This window comes from Typopeltis vanoorti, chromosome 5 (assembly GCF_054136105.1).
Source record: "Typopeltis vanoorti isolate ZY-2024b chromosome 5, IOZ_Tvanoo_1.0, whole genome shotgun sequence".
Lineage (NCBI taxonomy): Eukaryota > Metazoa > Arthropoda > Arachnida > Uropygi > Thelyphonidae > Typopeltis > Typopeltis vanoorti.
Window position 1 is genome coordinate 40,142,726 of NC_143553.1, and position 20,968 is coordinate 40,163,693.

The 20,968-nt window shown below is 36.9% G+C and overlaps 1 protein-coding gene across 1 annotated transcript in view; it reads left to right on the forward strand.

The window, feature by feature from the left end:
- The window catches only part of LOC150106331 (uncharacterized), a 404,058-nt gene that overhangs the window by 82,809 nt on the left and 300,281 nt on the right, over positions 1-20,968 (forward strand). The window contains exon 2 of the mRNA XM_090393084.1: positions 16,856-16,944. Coding sequence (XP_090249210.1) covers positions 16,856-16,944 — 89 coding nt within the window. The remainder of the gene's footprint in view (positions 1-16,855; positions 16,945-20,968) is intronic.

The following is a 20,968-nucleotide window of genomic DNA, read 5'->3' on the forward strand; positions in this document are numbered from 1 at the left end:
AGGACGAGCTTAATTGCTCATAAATCTCCCATTCCCAAATAACTCTCATTACAGATAAAGGGGAATATGAAAAGCACTTGTGCTTCACCCATCCTGTCAGTAACGTCAATGGTCAGTCTAGCTCCAGTAGAGGTTTTTAATGATTCTACCATCCTTAACATTTAGGCCTAGTTGTTCTAAGATGTTTGAGTTTATTATGCTGGACCTTAGCAAAAGTCTTTTTGAAATCAATGAAACAAATATAAAGGTCAGTTTATTGTTGTTGTTTTCTGCATCTTTGTGCTAAGATATGTGAGCAGAAAAGTGATTCTCTTGTTCCTAGACTATATCTGAAACCAAACTGAGCTTCACTAATGAGATCATCACATTTTTGGTGTTTTCTGTTATGAATAATTTTTAGGAATATTTTGTAGTCTGGCTTATTAGGGCTAATCAATCTATAATCATCAAAAGTTTTCGTATTAGGTTTTTTTTAAGTCAATGCAATAAAGATTGAGTTCATTCAGTCGGTGCCATAAATTCTGTTGAATAATTTTACAATTTTATCAATATTACTATATATTACTATCAATATCACACTTGACTAATATTGATATATTGATCATCTTTACTACTTCAGACTTCAAGATAGGTGGGCCTGTGACTATATTCCTTGAATTTGTTAAGTCTTGTATATTATCAGAAAATAGTGCCTTAATGTATTCAGTCTAAACTTGGTCTTTTTTAGATCTTTCTAGGATTATCTCTCCTTCATTACCTTCATTAGTATATAATAGGACGTCATTTTTTCATCAATCCCAAGAATTCTTTAATTGTCTGTGAAGATTGCAGTCATGTTTTTTTTTTTTTTTTTTTTTTTTTGTAGATCCTCAATTTCATTACATTTTTCTTTCATCCATTTTCTTTGCCTTCTTTTATTTTAGATTTTATCTTGACCTGTATCTCTTTATATTTTGTAGTATCTTTTTTATCTTTATGCAGTCTGCATTGGTCCATAAGGGATAAGATCTCAACAGTCATCCAATCCTTCTGCTTGTGAGATGTACTATAACCCAGTATTTCTGTACTTATTTTTAATAATTCTTCTTTTAGTTTCTTCCATAATTCATTCACTTCTAGTTCACCATCCTTGGCATTCCAAATAACTTTTCTATTAAGTTCTATTTAAATTCTTTTTCTATTTTCATGTTCTTTAAATTTTTTTAAATTTAACTTTTCATCTGTTTTGTTTTCTGGATTTTTAGTCTCAATTTGAGTTCTGTTACTAGTGTATTATGGTCTGAACTAATGTCTGAATTGGATAGGTCTTTACACTCCTTACACTACTTCTAAAACATTGATTGACTAAGGTGTAATCAGTTTGGTTTCTGACTATACTGTTGCTATTGTCTTCTGGAGATTTGTTTATAGTCTTTTGTTTGGTAGCTCAAACCACATATTTGTAATTATTTGGCCTTCTTGACAAAATTGTATTAAGCGATATCCTCTATCATTTCTTATCCCAAGTCCAAACTGTCCTACTGTGACTCTAGATGCTCCTTTCTCAACTTTTGCATTATAGTCTCTCATGATAATGTTATTATCTCGTTAGTCTGCACTCGGTGCATATACTTGTATAACATTGATGTTGATTGCTTGGTCTTTGAGTTGTAGGAGCATTTAACCTATCAGAGAATGGAATAAAATTGAGTATACACATTTTGGTGTTTCTTTATTTATTATGTAAAGAATATGACCCTATATTACTCTGCTTCTAGAGTAATATAGGGTCATATCGTTGGAGTGGCATTTACCTTAGCTTGGCTATCTTATTTCACTCAAGCCTAAGATTTGTATTTTTAGTCTTCCCATTTCTTCTATAACATTTCTCAGCTTTCCAGCTTCAGACATAGTTCTAACATTCCATGTTTCTCTTATATCTTAGTGGCTCAGAGGTTCCATCCCAGTCATGGTTTGACCACTTACGCACCCAGGCCTGCTTAACTCAACTTGGTCATTACCGGACCTGGAATACACCATTGGAATAAAGGTGGAGAATCTTAAAATCTATAATGTCTACAAACCTCCATCTCAGCCATGGCCAAACCAGCTGTTAAGCCCCCCCCCCTTGCACATCCAATTATCTATGCAGGAGATTTCAACTCCCACCACTCCATGTGGGGCTACCAATCTGCTGACCTTAATGGAGAACAATTGGCCAATTGGATGGATATCTACACCTGATCTTTGACCCCAAATAACCAGGAACCTTTCACTCTGCCAGATGGGGAAAGGCATATACTCCCATTCTATGCATAGTCTCTCGAGACACTGACAAGCATCCCCTGCCAATAAATAGATCTGTTGGCTGTTTGGAAAGCAGCCAACTTCGCTCTTTCCTTCTGGAGATTGGTTTATTTATTCCACTATTAAAACTGCTCCAATCCTCCAATCCCTAGATGGAATCATCAGAAAGCCAATTGGAGAGAGTTTGGTAAAAAAAATTTATCAAACCATCAATACCATCCTGCTTGTGCCCAATATTTACACCATATTTGTCAAATTGGTAAAAACAACAGCCAAAGTAACCATCCTACGTGGTTTCCAGTCCCATTATATACCATTCTGGAACAAAGAGCTTGAAGATTTGCTAGCTCTGCAAATCTGGTGACCCATTATTGGCTAAAGAAATAAAGCTCCTAGATGACAACAGAAGAGAGTGAGAGAGAGAGAGAGAGATGGCTATCAGCCATGGAAGAACTTGACTTCTCTAAATCTAATCAGAAAAGCTGGTCCCTACTGAGAAAACTTGGAGGATCAGAACTTACAAAAAAAAATTTCCAGAAGTGACTCCAAACCATGTTGCATCCTATTTATTTTCAGCATCTAAAATCAATCCAAAGACCTCCAGAAAGAAGGACATACAAACTACTCTGAGACACAACTTAGCCTCAAGCCCTGAAACTTCAGACCTCTGTAGCCCAATCACACCAGAGGAAATCAAGGAAGATCACTTACCAAGAATGGCATGGCCACTGGAGTTGATGACCTCCCCCCTCCCTGAGTTCTTTAAACACTTTGGCCAGCATGAAAAGGCATGGCTGTAAGTCCTATTCTCCACCATCATCTCTACTGGAGAACTACCAGCCCTTTGGTAAGAATCAAAGATAATTGCAGTTTCCAAGCCAGGGAAAGACCCCAGCTCTGTTTGAAACCTTTTGCCCAATTACCCTTTTTTCTGTGTCCAAACTTATAAGTTCCTGGAAGGAATCATACTTCACAAGATCTCCCCACTGAGATGACTCTCCCTACAGAGCAAACTGGCTTTAGGCCTGGCAGAAAATGCTGTGATCAAGTCTTGGCTTTAACAACTCAAATTGATGCCAGCTTCCAAAAGAAATTAAAATCTGGAACTGTCTTCATTGATTTGACACCGGCCTATGATACAGTCTGGATCAGAGGCTTGCTCTCAAAGTTCAGCTTCATCCTAAAATGTAAAACAACCTTACACTTCATAGAATCCAAGCTCGCAAAATGAAAAATTCGGGTCCATATTGGAGGAAGGAAAAGCAGACCAAGATTCCTTCAGAATGGTTTGCCCCAGGGCTCTGTTTTGGTTCCAACTTTTTTTAACATCTGTATCTCGGACATTCTCTCACCTAGATCAAGCAAATATATGTATGCAGATGACATGGTGATACTTCACCAATGGCCTTCTTTCAATTCCCTGGAGGTTGCCCTGAACACAGATTTGTAGATCCTTGAGAAATATTTCAAGCAGTGGCACCTAAAGGCAAATCCTACCAAAACAGTGTGTACACCTTTCCTTCTTAACAACAAGGGGGAAAACTGCCAACTCAACCAATCAAGCACGATATTCATCTGCAATACCTGGGAATTAACCTGGATATAAGTCTGACCTATAAAAATCATATTTGTAAAGTAAAGAACAAAATAAAAACAAGAAACATCATCTGAGAACTAAGTGGAACTAGCTATGGTTGCAGAGTCGAGGTAGTTAGGATTTCAGGCCTAGCTCTTGTTTACTCTGCTGCAGTGCTGCGCACTAGTCTGGGAAAGAAATGCTCATACAAACATTATTGACCCCCAGGCTGAACATAACCATGTGCATGATTAGTGGGACCCTGAAATCCATCCCTCTGCCATGGCTACCAGTGCTTTCCAACATAGCCTCACCAAATATACGAAGAAGGCAGGCTTCGCTAAAAGAACTGGAGAAAATTGAAAATAACTCCCTCCTGCCTCTCCACTCAACCTTTGTAAATCCTCCTAGAATCCAGCTGAAGTCAAAGCACCCATTTTGGGAGCCTTGACCAGAGCCTTTTATGGACCAGCACCTTCAACTCGCAACATGTGAAGCCAACCAAATGGGTTATGAAATTGCCAACAAATGCCTCTCTTGTGAAAGATCCCTGTAGCTGCCAGCCTGGCTTTATCCTTCCTAGAAGGCTATAGACAACTATCACTAGAATCAAGATGAATCAGGGCGGATGTGGCTATCTCCTACATAAATGGAATATGGCAAACAGCTCTTACTATGACTGCATCCATATTCTACAGACCATCAAACATATGATCAGTGACTGCCTCCTTTTCCACTTCCACAGTGACCTGCAGAGATACATGAAGTGTCAAAGGTGGCTCTAGACTGGCTTTCAACATTGGACATTGAACTATAGCTAAACTCTGCAATTAAATATATACATGATCCTATTTTGATTGGTTTGCTGGAGATTCTTAGCACCCCTTTCCCATTTAAGAGACGTCGGGACCATTGTTCTTGTTGTGTTTGTTATGGTGGTTGGTCTAGGGAGGTTGAACGCAGTAGTTTCCCCCCTCTTGAGGCCATTAAGGAAGTCCTATCTATGCCCCTAGGTATCCAGTCTTGAACCTTGCCAGTGTCATTCATCTTCAGCCTCATGATCAGTAATGATGTATACTGCTGCTTGCAACCATGGAAGTTGATTTGCCATATCTAGTTACTTCCTCTGTATAAGACAGAATGAAATAGCAAAATAGGAAAGATTCACCCCTAGTCTTTGAATACTCCAATATCACTGGGGGGGGGGAACAAAAAGAAAGAAAGAAAGAAGGTGAGGGACCAGTCTACTAATAATGTAAGAGATGTATATTACATGAAGGAAGGCATGGTCCAGCATGAGGTACTTCGGGTTTGCCACTCCCATACTCACTAAGGTGAGTCCTTAAGGGTGTCTGTAAATTGCATCATCTCAATCTTTCTTCATATTCAGTATTCCTGAGATGAAAGTATTTTGGTCAGTCACCTCTGGACTATCTCCAACATCTCTTCATCCTTTTGAAAACCAGGTGACCAAATCTGTGCACAACAGTCCATATGCGGCCTAAGCAGAGCCTTATATAATGGAACCAGAATCTCCTTGCTTCTACAAGTCAGTGTCTTCCACATCGTTGCCAGAATTTGTTGTGTTACCCTCATAATTTTGACAGTATGTCCTATAATTTTAGATCCTCATCCACCATCACCCCAAGATCTCTTATTTCCTCCACCTCTAACATTATATCTCAACCAAGATTAAATTCTTTATCCCATTTTTGTTTTCCAAATTTTAAAATTTTATATTTCGCAACATCGAACTGGTATCCCCACTCCAATGCCCATTCACTCAGTCTGTTCGAGTCTTGTAAGTCCACAAGATCTTCATAGTTCTTCCCAAATTTGCATCACCTGCAAACAACTGAATATTCCCATTCAAATATTCCCCAATATCATTAACATACAGGTTAAACAGCAATAGCCCTAAAACAGAACCCTGAGGCTTACTGCTAGTGATGTTCTTCTTCAGTAATATTGCTCCCCCACAATACAACTTGTTGATACCTATCAGACAGACAGCCAATCTCCAATCTACTGCACTAGTCTAATATCCAACCCCATCTACTCTAGTTTGACTATTAACTTATCATGCTGTATAATCTGTCAAAAACCTTTGCAGTCTAAATATACTAGCATGTATCCATTTTCCATGTTCGATGCTGCTGTCACCTTATTGTAGTAAGTAAGTAGATCACTAAAACACGACCTCCCTTTATGAAATTCATGCTGTTCATCAAAAGATAATAACACTGTTCTCAACCAAATTCTGGATCCTGATTCTCACCAGCCTTTCCAATGTTTTAATCACAACATTTTATGAAGCAGTCACCCTCCTTGCCTGTTCTTTGTAATCCTCATGGAATTGATTATTACTACTCCTCTTATGTTGCCTCCATAATGCCTTTTTACCTCTGTATTGCATGCTTAATCTCTTCATTCATCCATGGGAATACATTTAGACATTGCTTCTACTAGGTAGTTCTTGAAGATCACCCAAGCAGACTGATGTCCTTTTCGTCCATCTTTTCATTCCATGCTACAGCTGCAAGCCATCTCCTGAGTTTCTCATAATCACCAGTCTTGTAGCTCCACATATACCCTTTCTTTGTGGATGTCTTCATATTGTTGGCAACCACTCAGGTAATTGCTTAATCATCATACTGACTGAAGTAGTTTTCCCTTGCTGTGATTGTCAATAAAAATGTCAAGTTTAGGGCAAATATTGCAAAGGTGGTAAAGGTAACTCAGAGGATTGCTGCAACACTAGGAATAACTGACCAGTTGAGATAATTGTGGTGATTTTGTTGTATAAAGCCCTGATCAGGCCACATCTGGACTACTGTACCCAGTAGTCCAGATGTGGCCGATGACATGACTGAGACATTTAAACTGTTGAGAAGTATTTGCAGGATTGACAAATGGGAAATTTTTCATATTAGTAGAACAGGAGGAACAAGGACAAGAGGTCATCTCTAGAATTTGCAAGAGGAGAGTGTGGATCTGTTTCAAACATTGTGAATATGATCTTCTGATCAGGCTTTCTCTATTTGCAGTTCAGCCTGTGTAATTTTTTTTTTCATTGAATATCAGCTATTCCAATTGCCTTTCCACATTTCAAGTTTCTGATGGACTTTACCGTTTTAAGGATACTTGTGACATAAGATTGAATGATATATTCACGTAAACACAAGAAAGATATTTATTTAACCAAATATTTCGGTCTGGAAATAGCAGACCATCTTCAGTGGTATTACAAGAACAGTTTAAAAAAAAAAAAAAAATACAAGCTAGAATACTAACAATAGATCGTTAAAAATAGAACACGCCGACCGCGTGATGTTATATCACTAAGTATGAAACGGAATATTTTGAAGTAGAGACATGATTGGAAAAAAAAAAAAAAATGAATGAGTAATCTTGATTAGACTTTCCCAGATTTTTGATATAGATATACAGTCATTACGATTCAGGTTGGGACGATGGAGCAAGGCCTCCATGCTTTCCTTGAACAAACTTCGAACCTATAACAGGATCTATGTAAGAGGCGAGTCCTGGCCCAAAAGATGCTGTGGTCAGTTTCAATCCCATATTGAGCCAATCCAGACTTTTCAAGTTTGTTGTGAAGAATGGAGGATTGATGTTTTTGGATTCTTTTTTCAAGAGAACGTCCAGTCTGTCCAAAAAAAAAAATAACTTTAAAATTACTTGCTGACATCTTTCCTCAAGACATTATAAAACTATTTGATTTCGTAATACATTCTGGATATTTCGTATGTCAAAATAAATTTTACAGTCAAGTAGAAGGAACGGCCATGGGAAGTCCTCTTTCTCCAGCTTGAGCCAACTTTTATTTAGAACATTTAGAAAAAGCCCTCTTCTCATCTATTTTCCCTCAACCATCTTTTTCGGTAAGATATATAGATGACATCTTTACTATTTGGCCTCACAACAGAAACTCTTTACCTTCTTTTTTAAACAGTATTAATTCCTTGCATCATCGTATAAAGTTTACTATGGAAATAGAAGAAAACAACCAGTTATCTTTTTTAGATGTTCTCCTCATCCGATCACCTTCAAATATTCTTACAACTATAGTATACAGGAAACCAACGTTCACAGGTTGTTATATTCTTAAAGAATCAGCTCATCATCCATGTCAAAAAACAGGAATTATAAAATGCCTCATCAGAAGAGCCAAAACTAATTGTTCTACTTTTGATCATCTAAAGAACTTTCTACTATCCAACAACACATGAAACTCAATGGCTTTTCTGAAAAAAGTACTCAACATCTTCTCAATTCTTATAATCCTCCACAAAACAACAAAGTTTCAATACGTTGAGTGCCTATTCCTTATATCTCCGGTATTTCAGAACCTATCACAAGAATTTTAAAGAAATATGATTTAACAACTACATATTCACCTATTAACAAATTGTCTTCTCATTTTCCTTCTCCTAAAGACAAACGCTCAGCTTTATCTCTTCCTGGAGTTTATCAAATTCTTTGCAACTGTGATCTCTCTTATTTTGGACATTCTCTTGAAAAAAAGAATCCAAGAACATCAATCCTCCATTCTTCACAACAAACCTGAAAAGTCTGGATTGGCTTAACACGGGATTGAAACTGACCACAGCATCTTTTGGTCCAGGACTCGCCTCTTACATAGATCCCGTTATAGGTTCGAACGTTTGTTCAAGGAAAGCGTTGAGGCCTTGCTCCATCGTCCCAACCTGAATCATAATGACTGTATATCTATATAAAAAATCTGGGAAAGTCTAATCAAGATTACTCATTCATTTTTTTTTTTCAATCATGTCTCTACTTCAAAATATTCCGTTTCATACTTAGTGATATAACATCGTGCAGCCGGCGTGTTCTATTTTTAACGATCTATTGTTAGTATTCTAGCTTGTATTTTTTTTTTTTTTTTTTAAACTGTTCTTGTAATACCAATGAAGATGATCTGCTATTTCCAGACCAAAATATTTGATTAAATAATTATCTTTCTTGTGTTTACGTGAATATATCATTCAATCTGATGGACTTTAGTATCTTGAATTATGTACTCCTGATTGAATTCCTGTTGAATATTCATCTTGTTCCTTATACTTTCATCCTTTATCTGGTTCCTTTTACAATGCCCAGTGTTCAACTAAAAGAACTAAAAGTTTGATTATGTCAATAGCCGAGTGGTTTAAAATTGAGTAGAAATCAATTTCCAAAGCCACAAGTTTGCTCATGCTGAAACCATGAGCAAACTCTGATCTCTTGCTTACAAGAGGGTTATAGAGTTCATTCACCTGCTCATGAAGACACTGCAAAAAAAAAAAAAGGCTTCAGTCAATGCAGCAAATGTGTCTGTATAATAATAATGATAACCACTATTTTTAAAATAAATGTTTTTTTGATAGACTGATAGCAATTAAATCAACCAAATGAAACAGATTTTAACAGTAACCTTTGAAAATGAAGGCTTGAAAAAAAGTGAAGACATCTGCTACCACCAGCTGTACTTTCGACTCATCTCAACTGAACATCTGTGGGATAGGGTAGGAAAAACTTTTTGTGTATATACCGTAGTTCAATCTTAGGCAACTGTCAGATGATGTAAGATTTGCGGTATCCTAATGGAAGTTTTAGTGCTTCATAGAATCTGCACTCCAAAGAATTGAGGCTATTCTGAGAACTAAAGGCGGAGCTATATTGATTAAGTGTATGTATATAAATTTAAAGTCAACAGTGATCCTCTAGATTGTCTTCATCACCTTTCTAAACTTCATATTTCTCCCCTTTCTTCCACTAGAACCAGTATTATTATTTATTATTTTTTTTTATGGAGATCCCATCCATGATCGTATTCCATGGGAAACTCGTAAGGCAGACTGTTCCAGAAGCCAACAGTGGAGGGCATTAATGAAGAAGCAGAGAAATTTGTTCTGTCAGTTTGGAATGCAATGTGAGTGATTGTTGATTAGTAGCAGCATGCATTTGAATGGATTTAATGGAGAGAGAGAGAGAGAGAGAGGAGGATATTATTATTATTATAATGTGACACCTCCAAGAAACATAAAGATGCATCAAGGGAGCGCACCTACTCTACAACTCTCTGTCTCCACCACTCAATCCACCAACTACAGTAAACCACAACTACCATCATCATCATCTACATCAACACCATTATTATTGATGAACAGTAACTATAGCAGAAGTCTTTGTAGAAAATACAAGCAGCAGAAACTGAGTGCCTGTGTGGAAGTGAGAGCAAGGTCATTTGTCTGTACAGCATCCAGTATCTTTAGGGAGGTCTAAGAGGAGGTCCAATTGTGAGATCAATATTTAATGGTCAGGCAGATTTGTGATTTGTATAAAGTTAGAAGCATAGGAGGATGTTTGTGCTGAGAGAGATTTGAGATTATTTTAATCCCAAGAAGATAAATCTCCTTATGCGTAGAGATATAGGTGTTGTTTGTCAAAAGTAAGGCTGTAAGAGAAGGGTTGTGGGAAATAAGGTGTACTGCATTTTTCTAGCATTGAAACCGACAAGGTTATCCAAACCCCACTGATGAATATTTTGCAGATCTGAATTTAAGGTAGTGGTAGTTAAGGTTCTCGAGGTTGTGGTGATTTGCACATTGCCAGGTTTGTCAAATGAAAAGGAGTGCAACGTGATGTTATTATGTATTATTATGTATGTAAATATTGTTTTACATACATAATTTTATTATGTATGTAAATACGTACATAATAAAATTATGTATGTATTATTAATGTATGTATGTAGAGTTGTTTGAAAAGTTTGGTAAAAAAAAATAAGTTAAACACATTTTCTGGAACAAATCACCTTTATTTCTCAACATAGTCTCCATCGAGGTCTACACATTTGGTCCAGCAAGTTTCCAATTTTTTCATACCAACTAAAAAGTAGGATTTGTGAAATTGTGCAAAATAGTCATTGACAGCCTTGATGACATCCTCTTACGAAGAAAATTTTTTTTCCCATTGAGCCAAATTTTTAAGTTTGTGAACAAGAAGTCGTCACACAGGGTGAAGTCTGGAGAATATGGTGGATGTGGAACCAATTCGAACCTTAATTCGTACAATTTTGCCATTGCTACGGCAAATGTGTTGGACGGTGCATTTTCTTGATGAAAGAGCACTTGTTTGTGCTCCAATCTTGGCTGTTTTTTCTTCAGTTCTTCTTTTAAACGGTCCAGCTATGACGCATAATAGACTCCTGTTATTGTCTTACCCTTTTCCAAATAGTCTATCATGATAATTCCTTGGGAATGCCAAAAAACAGTGGCCATCACCTTCCCAGCTGACAAAACGGTCTTAGTTTTTTTCGGTGCTCTTTCACCGGCATTGTCCACTATTTTGACTGCTGCTTAGACTTAGGGATGTAGTGGTGGATCCAAGTTTCGTCTACAGTCACAAATCGATGCAAAAAATCCTGTGAATTGTGATTAAACATTGCCAAACACTGTGTTGAAATGTCTTTTCGCATGCATTTTTGATCGACAGTCGACAGTTGCAACACTCATCGCACACACAGTTTTTTCATTATAATAAGTTTAGTTTAATCCTTTATCCAAGTGTGAGCAAACAAAGTTTGCGCCTGAAAGTATCTTCAGGACTGGGGTAAGGTAGTGCAACACCAGGCAACTCGTTGCAAAGGTGGAGAAAGCTCTCATCACTCCTATCTCAGTATTTCCCATAATGCAAAGCACATCTCCTTGCGGATATGTGTAATGCTATGCATTAAGGCAAGGGCCACTACCCATACCGGTTTCGACCTTTATTGAGGTCTCGTCAGTGGGAGCCAGGCCCAGTAGTGGAGATACAAAGGCAGAAGCAATGAGAGGTCATCCTACCTATAGGAGTTGCCAAAGGGTGTGCAACCTTATTATTAAATTACTCCGGATTCAGAGAAAGATGTTGAGAGTTTATTTTTCACTTGGTTAGACTATAATAAGTTTAGTTTAATCCTTTGTCCAAGTGTGAGCAAACAAAGTTTGCTCCTGAAAGTATCTTTAGGACTGGGGTAAGGTAGTGCAACGCCAGGCAACTCGTTGCAAAGGTGGAGAAAGATCTCATCACTCTTATCTCAGTATCTCCCATAATGCAAAACACATCTCCTTGTGGATATGTGTAATGCTATGCATTAAGGCAAGGCCACTACCCATACCGGTTTCGATTATATTGGTTATATAGTTAGAATATTATTATTATTGGTTAAATTGGTTAATTTGGCTAACTATATAACCAATATGTTATATTGGGTATATAGTTAGAATACATTGGTTACATAGTTAGAAGATAGGGAACCATCTCCCATCACATGAAGTGAGTGTGCAGTCAGGAAAAAAGCTGGCATTTCTACTGCAGAAAGCAAGGGAGGGGACCAGATGATGGGAATTTACTTAACAGCCCTTTGTGCCAGATCCATTCAAGAGCCTTAGAGATATCAAAGAGATATACTCACTTCTGTCACCCAGATATGGGTGACATAATTGAGTATATTGTGTGTTGAGCAACAATGACAGAATCTACACTGGCATTCATTTATTGGTTGAGTCTCAAGTGAGTATCAATGGTTATTTTCATTACTTTGGAAAGGACTGAAGTGAGAGAGATTGGAAGATAGTTTGAAGATTTGTCACCCTTCTTAAAGAATGGGAGGAATGGGACTCAACTCTGGAGCACAAACTCTTAGGACAATTGGTGGAATGTCATCAGGAACAGGGGATTTTTCGGTATCCAATTTGAGCAGAATTTTTTGATCATTTTCTGGAAAAAGGTAAACTGGGCATTGAGTGTTGACTGCTTGGAATGGTTGGGGACATTTACCAAAATCAGCGTTGCATAAATTGAAGAAGTAGGAAGCTAGTAGGTCGGCTTTCTCTCCAGGTGATGCTGCCATAGTACCATCGGGATGTAATTCTGATGTACATGATGGGTAGGAGCAATGTTGAGCAGAAGTTACAACCAATAGCTTTGGCTAGAGACCAGAATGCATGGCTGCTATTTGGACAGGATGGATGTTCCTTATTTTAGCTCTCTCAAGGGTCATTGATGTATTGATAGTTTTCTTGCAACTATACTGGGCTTTGGTATAAGCAGCATAGGTAGATAGTTTTGGATTCAAGCCAGTTATGGCATGCTTGACTTTTCTTGTATAGCCTTGCCACACCAATGGGAGAACCACAGCTTAAACAGAAGGCTGGAACTGAGGGTAGAATGGGAAACAAATGTTTTCATTCTGATAAGAATTATTTTAGTGATACGTTCACCACATAGGTTTGAGTCAGACGTTGTGAAACAATAATCAGCCAAGGATACATATGGGATACATTATCCCACTTGGCATTTCTTATAATGCCATGTGATATGTGGATGTGAGTAGTTGTTAAAAATTGGTGTGAGAAATTGAAAGAAATTTTCACACAGGTTAACAGATCAGCAGTAAATTGTAGTCTAAACTGCCTAGAGGACACACAGATTCACAGTGTACTTGGATGGACCACTAGTAAGGAAAAGGTTCAGGGTATTTCAAAAGTGGTTGGGATTCCTGTGTCTCAGCCTTTCTACCTGCTTGATCTATATAGCTGGAATAGGAGAGCCAGCTGGTGGTGTGATCATTCTCCAAGGAAGACAATCTCACTGTTAGGAAAGTTGGACTGAAGAACATCGATATTTAAGGAAAGGAAGTCAAAGTTCCGAATGGTTGGTGACATTAAGAGAAAATGCAATTCCACCCATGGGAACTGCCCAAAGCTGGTTTCTGAGTTTATCACATCATTTGTTATAATTGTACCTATGGTATTGATGTACCATGGGTGAATTAAGTAACTTTCGTTGTATGTTTTAATTTATTCTTTACGTAATCTGGAAAAAATGGGGATGTGAGTTCAATGTTGCAAAATGTAAAGTTTTAAAATTTGGAAAACAAAGATGGGATGCAGAATTTATGCTTGGTGAGAATATATTGTTGGAGGTAGAGGAAATAAGAGATCTGGGGGTGATAGTGGATAAGGATCTAAAATTTAGGGGACACATCACCAAAATTGTGAAGACAACACAAAGGCTTCTGGGAATGATGCGGAGGACACTGACGTGTAGAAGTAGGGAGATTCTTGATGTTCAGTTGTATAAGGCTTTGATTAGGTCACACATGGACTATTGTGCCCAGATTTGGTCACCTGGTTTTCAGAAGGATGAAGTGATGTTGGAAAGGGTCCAAAGGTGACTGACTAAGGTAGTTTCTGACCTCTGGAATGTTGAGTATGAGGAAAAATTGAGAAGATGTAATTTGCAGAGTCTGGTGGAGAGGAGGAAGAGGGGAGATATGATAGAGACCTACAAGTTGGTAAGGGGTTGTTATAAGATCAATGGTGGAGAAGTTCTACAGAGAATAGTGGGAGATCAGGGGAGAACCAGAGGTCATCCCTGGAAACTGTATAAAGAGGGTGTGAGTAGGGGAGTGAGAGGCAGGTTTTTTTCATGCAGAGTTGTGAATGATTGGAATGCCTTGCCTGAGAGTGTGGTATCTGCAAGGAGTTTGAGTGTGTTTAAGACATGGTATGATGAGATGTGTGTGTGATAAAAGGACCTTTCCCCAGATAAGTCTTTGACTCCATGAGGTCTTGGGGTAATAATAATAATAATAACTTGGCTCTAGAGACCAAACATAATTTTTTTTCAAGCCAATTCCGGTATCCTTTAAGCAAGTAATGAAATTCATCTCCCACCTAATGACAAACATCCATGTCTTTGGGAAGATTTAAAGTTATAGTTTGGTGGTTGGAGAGTGATTGTGTTAACTATCACTTGTTTTCCCATTCTGGAGGATGAAAAACCCAAGTTTCTGGGTGAAAAAGCTCCCTACCTTCATACGAGACTGGCTAACTCACCTTTCGTCGAAAGAGACCAGATAAAAGTTCCTCACGAACCCAGGTCTTTCTGATCAAAGGGTTTCATCTATACTGACTGAGCTACAGAGGCTCTTTTGATAGAATACCTGTCAAAAGAGCCTCTGTATGATAAGTTGATAATCAAACTAGAACAGATGGGGTTGGATATTAGACTAGTACATTACAATAAGGATTGGAGATTGGCTATCTGATAGGTATCAGCAGGTTGTGTATGGGGGAGCAATATCCCAAAAGAAGAAAAGCACCAGGTGTGCCTCAGGGATCTGTTTTAGGGCCATTGCTGTTTATCCTTTATGTTAATGATATTGGGGAAGATTTAAATGGGGATATTCAATTGTTCGCAGATGATGCGAAATTGTGACAAACTATGAGGAGTAGAGCAGATATTGTAGTTTAAAAAAAGACTTGAATAGACGGAGTGAATGGGAATGAGGATGGCAATTCAATTTTGCAAAATGTAAGGGTTTAAAATTTTGAAAACAACGATGGGGATGTAGAACTTACTCTTGATGGAGATATATTGTTGTTGGTGAAGGAAATGAGAGCTCTTGGGGTGATGGTGGATAAAGATGTAAAATTTAGAGAACAAAATGCCAAAATTATGAGGACCACACAACAAATTCTGGCAATGATGTGGAGGACACTGACTTGTAGAAGTAAGAACATTTTAGTTCCATTGTGTAAAGCTCTGATTAGTTCATATGGACTACTGTGCACAGATTTGGTCACCAGGTGACCAAACCTTTATCACCTGTGACCAGGTGATAAAGCAGTATATTGGAGAGGGTTCAGAAGTGATTGACAAAAATACTTTCTGATCCTAGAATGTTGAATATAAAGAAAAGTTAACATGATACAATATGCAGAGTTTAGTGGATAGGAGGAAGACGGATGATATGATAGAGATGTACAAGTTAGTAAGGGGTTGTTATGAGGATTAACATTGAATAGGTTTTTCATTAAAGGATGGAAGATTGGAGGTGAACAGGAGGTCATCCCTAGAAGCTGTATAAGAGGGTGTGAGGAGAGAGAAGAAGGTTTTTGCATGGAGAATTGTGAATGATTGAATGCTTTAGAGTGTGGTGTTTGAAGATAATTTTAATGTGTTTAAGGCACGGTGTGATGAGCTGTGTTTGAGAAATGAGACCTCCTAGATGAGGCTGTGACTCCATGGGATCTTAGGATGATGATAATAATATATTATTATACTTTGTTATATTGAATAGGTTGTGATGTTATATTTTAATTACAAATGCTATCTGTTAGTTTGTAAACTTTAATAATGCCTTCTCCTGTCAACTCAGCTGTGACCAAGACATGATGTAATCTCAACTCCCTTACTCTGAGTCGAATATGAATGTGTTGTGCCATAAAGAAGCTAACACATGCTATGTGGCTGTTTTGTTATTCATGTTTTGAATGTTAACTGATCTTCTCGTCTCTCCCTGATGATAACCTTGTAATACAGGATGAAATATGTTGGAGTTGAATAAATTCTAATTTTCTATACATTACATGTGTCAGCCATTATAAAAATATAATATCTGCTACTACATGTTCTTTTAAACGTGTGGTTGTGTTTTGTCTCAAGATTTTTTTAAACCTTACCTGCTCATGGTGCTAATATATTCATTGATTTGACCTTTTGTGTGTGGAAATCAATAAAAAAAATAATGATAGTCACTGGAGAACATATGTGCAATACTGCAATAGCTGAATTCGTTTATTACAGTATCAAGTAAATAATATATGTTGATATTACATCAATAATTCCAGCCTATACTATTTATCTCATAGAAAGCCTAACCTCATTATACACTTTCTTTCTGATAATTTATTTACTTGATTCATCTGGAAGACATGTCATTCTACTATATTAAATGTCAATTGTTTGTTTGTTTGTATTCTATACAAAAACAGTAAAATTGTCATTTTATTTTCAGTATAATTTCCTTAATTTTAATTTATGGACACACAAAAATTTCTTTAATTTTTATGTCTATGCATGTACACACATATACGCAAAAACAAAATAAACAGAAAGATTATTCGTTATTTTTATTAGGTGGCCTGTTCTAAAACAACAAGAATATATTATTAAAGCTAGTCATCTACTCTCTGAAAACAATACCATTGTTATTAGGAAACAATTTGGTAAGTATTTTTGTTTAACAAGTGATTTTTAATATCTGCATTAATTAACAATGTGAAATGGTCTATCAGGACTAGATTAAAGGTTTGTGGGTTACAGAAAATTGATTGATAAGCAGAAAAGAGGAGTGATATTAACATATAAATTATGTTTCTGTCATAAAGGATTTATAAATAGATGCAAAAAGAAGAAATTTTTGAGCACATGATAAGAGGGGAAAGAATCCTTGGAAGTGAGTAAGAGGGTAGTTAGCTAGGATGTGAGGACAAGAATTTTTACTCGGAGAGGTGTAAGTAAGTGGAATGAGCTATCAGATGTGAGTGCACCTTCATGAATGAGTTTAATGGTTATTGTGAGCTTCACACAATAAGTTTTGGGACTTTATGAATATGCCCAGTTTATGATAGTAGATATAGATAATAATAGCATACAGATCCTTATCAAAACATAACAGAATACTGGACGTTATTTACGTTGAGATCACATAAAAGTTCTAAAATAGCCAAAATCTTACTAAAACTTTATTATTAACAAACCATAGAGTCAACAGAGTTATTGTGTGGAATCTCACTTAACCAACAACATATCTATCATATTGAACCCCAAACTAATTTACACTCTTGCATTCAAATGCAACGGAAACGTATTCCATTTATCCATCACTTCTCTTGGTAAAACTGTATTCCTCACTCACTCATTTCACTGCACTCTCTTATAATTTCCATGGATGCTATATGATTCTTCTCTTTGTGTAGTCTTTGCAGTATCATCCATCTATTAATCATCATTGCCAGATCCCAATTACCTCCTTCTGATCACAGCTCCAACAGTACACAACTTTATGCTTCTGCACTGAAGAATGCATTAACTTTACATTACAACATTAACCCCACTCAGCTGACCAAGCTAAAAGAATATTTAAATCTTTTCTTAATCTTTTCACTATCCTAACCACAATTGGTATATAGACTTGTCTATAATTAGAAACTGAATAACAAAAAACTTATATAAAGTTTATAGATTATATAAAAACTTCCTTTTTATATAATCTCTTTGGTGTGCATTGGAAAAAATACAAGGTATAGTATTATATGAAGGACATTTAATTAATTTGTATCTCTGTTTGAGTTTTTAATAATTTAATGTAGCTATTTCTGAATTTTTTTTTTTTTTTTCATTACAGTAAAGTCCTACTTTTCCACAAACACTTGGATTTCACCTTTTCTAAAACAGAATAATCAGCTGCAGAATATACACATTTGACATGGTTAATACATTTAGCTACTTAGCTGTTATATTTTAATTGTAAACTAGCTTTTTTGTAAGCTAGTTTATAATTATATATATTTTACATACATGATTTTTTTTCCTTTCATTCTCATTATAGTACAAAAGCATTCAAATTATTATTATTATTAATATTATTATGGCTTCCATGGAGTCAAAAGACTCATCATAGGAGGGCCCTCCTAGGAAATACAAAATCTATCATACCACTCATTGACCGTTCTTGCTCTCACCTCTATCAGGCAATGCATTTGATGGTTCAACCACCCTCCATGCAAAGAAACCACTCATCACCCTCTTGCTCAGTTTCCTTTCGTAACTTCCACGTGAAAGAACTCCCCAGTGTCAACCCTGTGACTGCCTCTTAACAGTTTAAAAGTCTTAATCATATCACCTCTCCTTCTTCTATCCACCAAACTCTGCTGTCCACATTTCCTCAGCCGATCCTCATAACTAACATTGTGTGTGAGTAGGGGAGTGAGAGGCAGGTTTTTTTCGTGCAGAATTGTGAGTGATTGGAATGCCTTGCCTGAGAATGTGGTGTCTGCAAAGAGTTTGAATGTGTTTAAAACACGGTATGATGAGCTGTGTGTGTGATAAAAGGACCTCCCAGATGAGTCTTTGACTCCATGAGGTCTTGGGGGTGGTAATAATAATAATAATAGTCCTGAAACCATCTTTGTTATCTGCCTCTGCCTTTCCACAGTTAATTTATCCCCTTCAAATCCTGGGGACCAAATTTGAGAACAATAGTTTAAGTGTTGTCTGATCAGGGGTCTTATACAATGGAATGATAACTCTTTTATCTCTGCAGGTCAGCATCCTTCTCAGTATTGCAGCAATCCTCCAAGTTACCTTCACCACCTTTGAACATAGTTATCTTTATAACTCTGCTACTAGTATGTTCCCTGAATTTCAGGTTTCTATCAATCATCACCCCCAGATCTCTTGGCTCTCCTATTTCCTCCAGTACAGCTTCTCCAATTGAGTATGCAGCTTCCCCTCAATGTATCCCAAACTGCAAGACTTTACATTTTACTGACACCCCTCCCCCCATTCATTTGCCCATCTGTCTAGTTTATTCAAATCCTCTTGCATGGCTGCCACATCTGCACTGTTACTAATAACCCTTTCCAGCTTCACATCTTCTGCAAACAACTGAATATCCCTGTGCAATCCAATGACAATTTTATTGATATGAAGGTTAAACAATACAGGTCCCAGTACTGAACCTATGGGACCCCACTTATAACCTTCTGTCTCCTTGATATTGCCCTGCCGTACACAACTCTCTGATACCTATCAGACATCCAATCCTGAATCCAGTTGATTAACCCAACATCTAAACCCACGTGTTGCAATTTAAATATCAGCTTATTATGTGGCACCCTGTCAAATGCCTTTGCAAAATCCAACAAAATGGCAGTATATACTTTCCCCTCACCAACTGCTCTCGTCACTTTATTATAAAAAGCTAGCATATTACTAATGCAAGAGTGCCCCTTAACAAATCCATGTTGACTCTCACAGATAACATTATCCTCATCTGCCAGATGTTGTATCTGGTCCCTCACTAATTTCTCCAAGATCTTAACAACTACTGATGAAACACAAACTGGCCTAAATTCAACACTTCCAGTCTCCTATCACCCTTATGCAATGGCACTATCTTACCTTCCTTCCATTCCTTGGGTCCTTTCTCATAGTCAGACTTTCATTGAAAAGCCAGGTCAACGAAGCTGTCAGTTCTTTAGCACATTCAAAATTCTCACCTCAAATTCCAGGGTTGTCTGCCCTATGCAGGCTAGATCCAATGAGTATATTATTCTGTTTAGTCCTAGCTATTTTTTTTTTGTAAAAGGGTTGCTGTCCTTTGGAAATCTGAGGAGGATTACAGATATCCATTCATATAGATCTTTGAATAGAAATCAAAGACATTAAATAACATCTGGAAATCTCTCATTAAATCTTTTAACATTGCAGATTTTAACTTTGCCAACAATTGCCTTCGGTCTTTACCTGACCTTAGATTCTTGTAAGCAAAAGCAGTCAGTTTTAAGTTTCAAATTAATGAATAATAAACAACAATTTTTATTTTAATCCTAAATCTTTTACTCATAAAAATCTCTTAAATATGGACAATCTACAAGGAGACATAGAATAATAGATACATCATTGAGATTTTAAAGTGCAAAAAGCACTTGCTTGTTAATTGCCTTATTTTTTATAAAAAGATGAAGGGTTTGATGTATACAAACTTTGCAATAATAACATTATTGCAAAGTTTGTATACATCAAGGATAATTGTATACACCTCTCTCCATAACCAGAATGTCCAATCTTAAGATTTGATTGTCATTTCATACACTGGCAATATATCCATTAGGACTGCTTTTCAAAGATCCTAACATCAGAGTTACCTTTAATCTAATTGAAATGGTTCACAACCTCTTTAGATCTCATCACATTGTCACTATGATAAGGAGTACACTGACATGTAGGGATAATGTGATGAGATCTAAAGAGGCTGTGAATGGTTTGAATAATAATGAAAACTAATTGACAAATCTGAGCACAATACTCCAAGTGTGATTTATACAGTGTAAACATTGGCGAGGGGCTAGAGACAAGTTACTAAGGCAATCTCAGGACTCATTATGAGATTTTGAATATGAAATTATGGAATGTTCATTATAGAGAGAGGTTGAAGAATGTAAATTACAGTTTAGTTAATAGGAA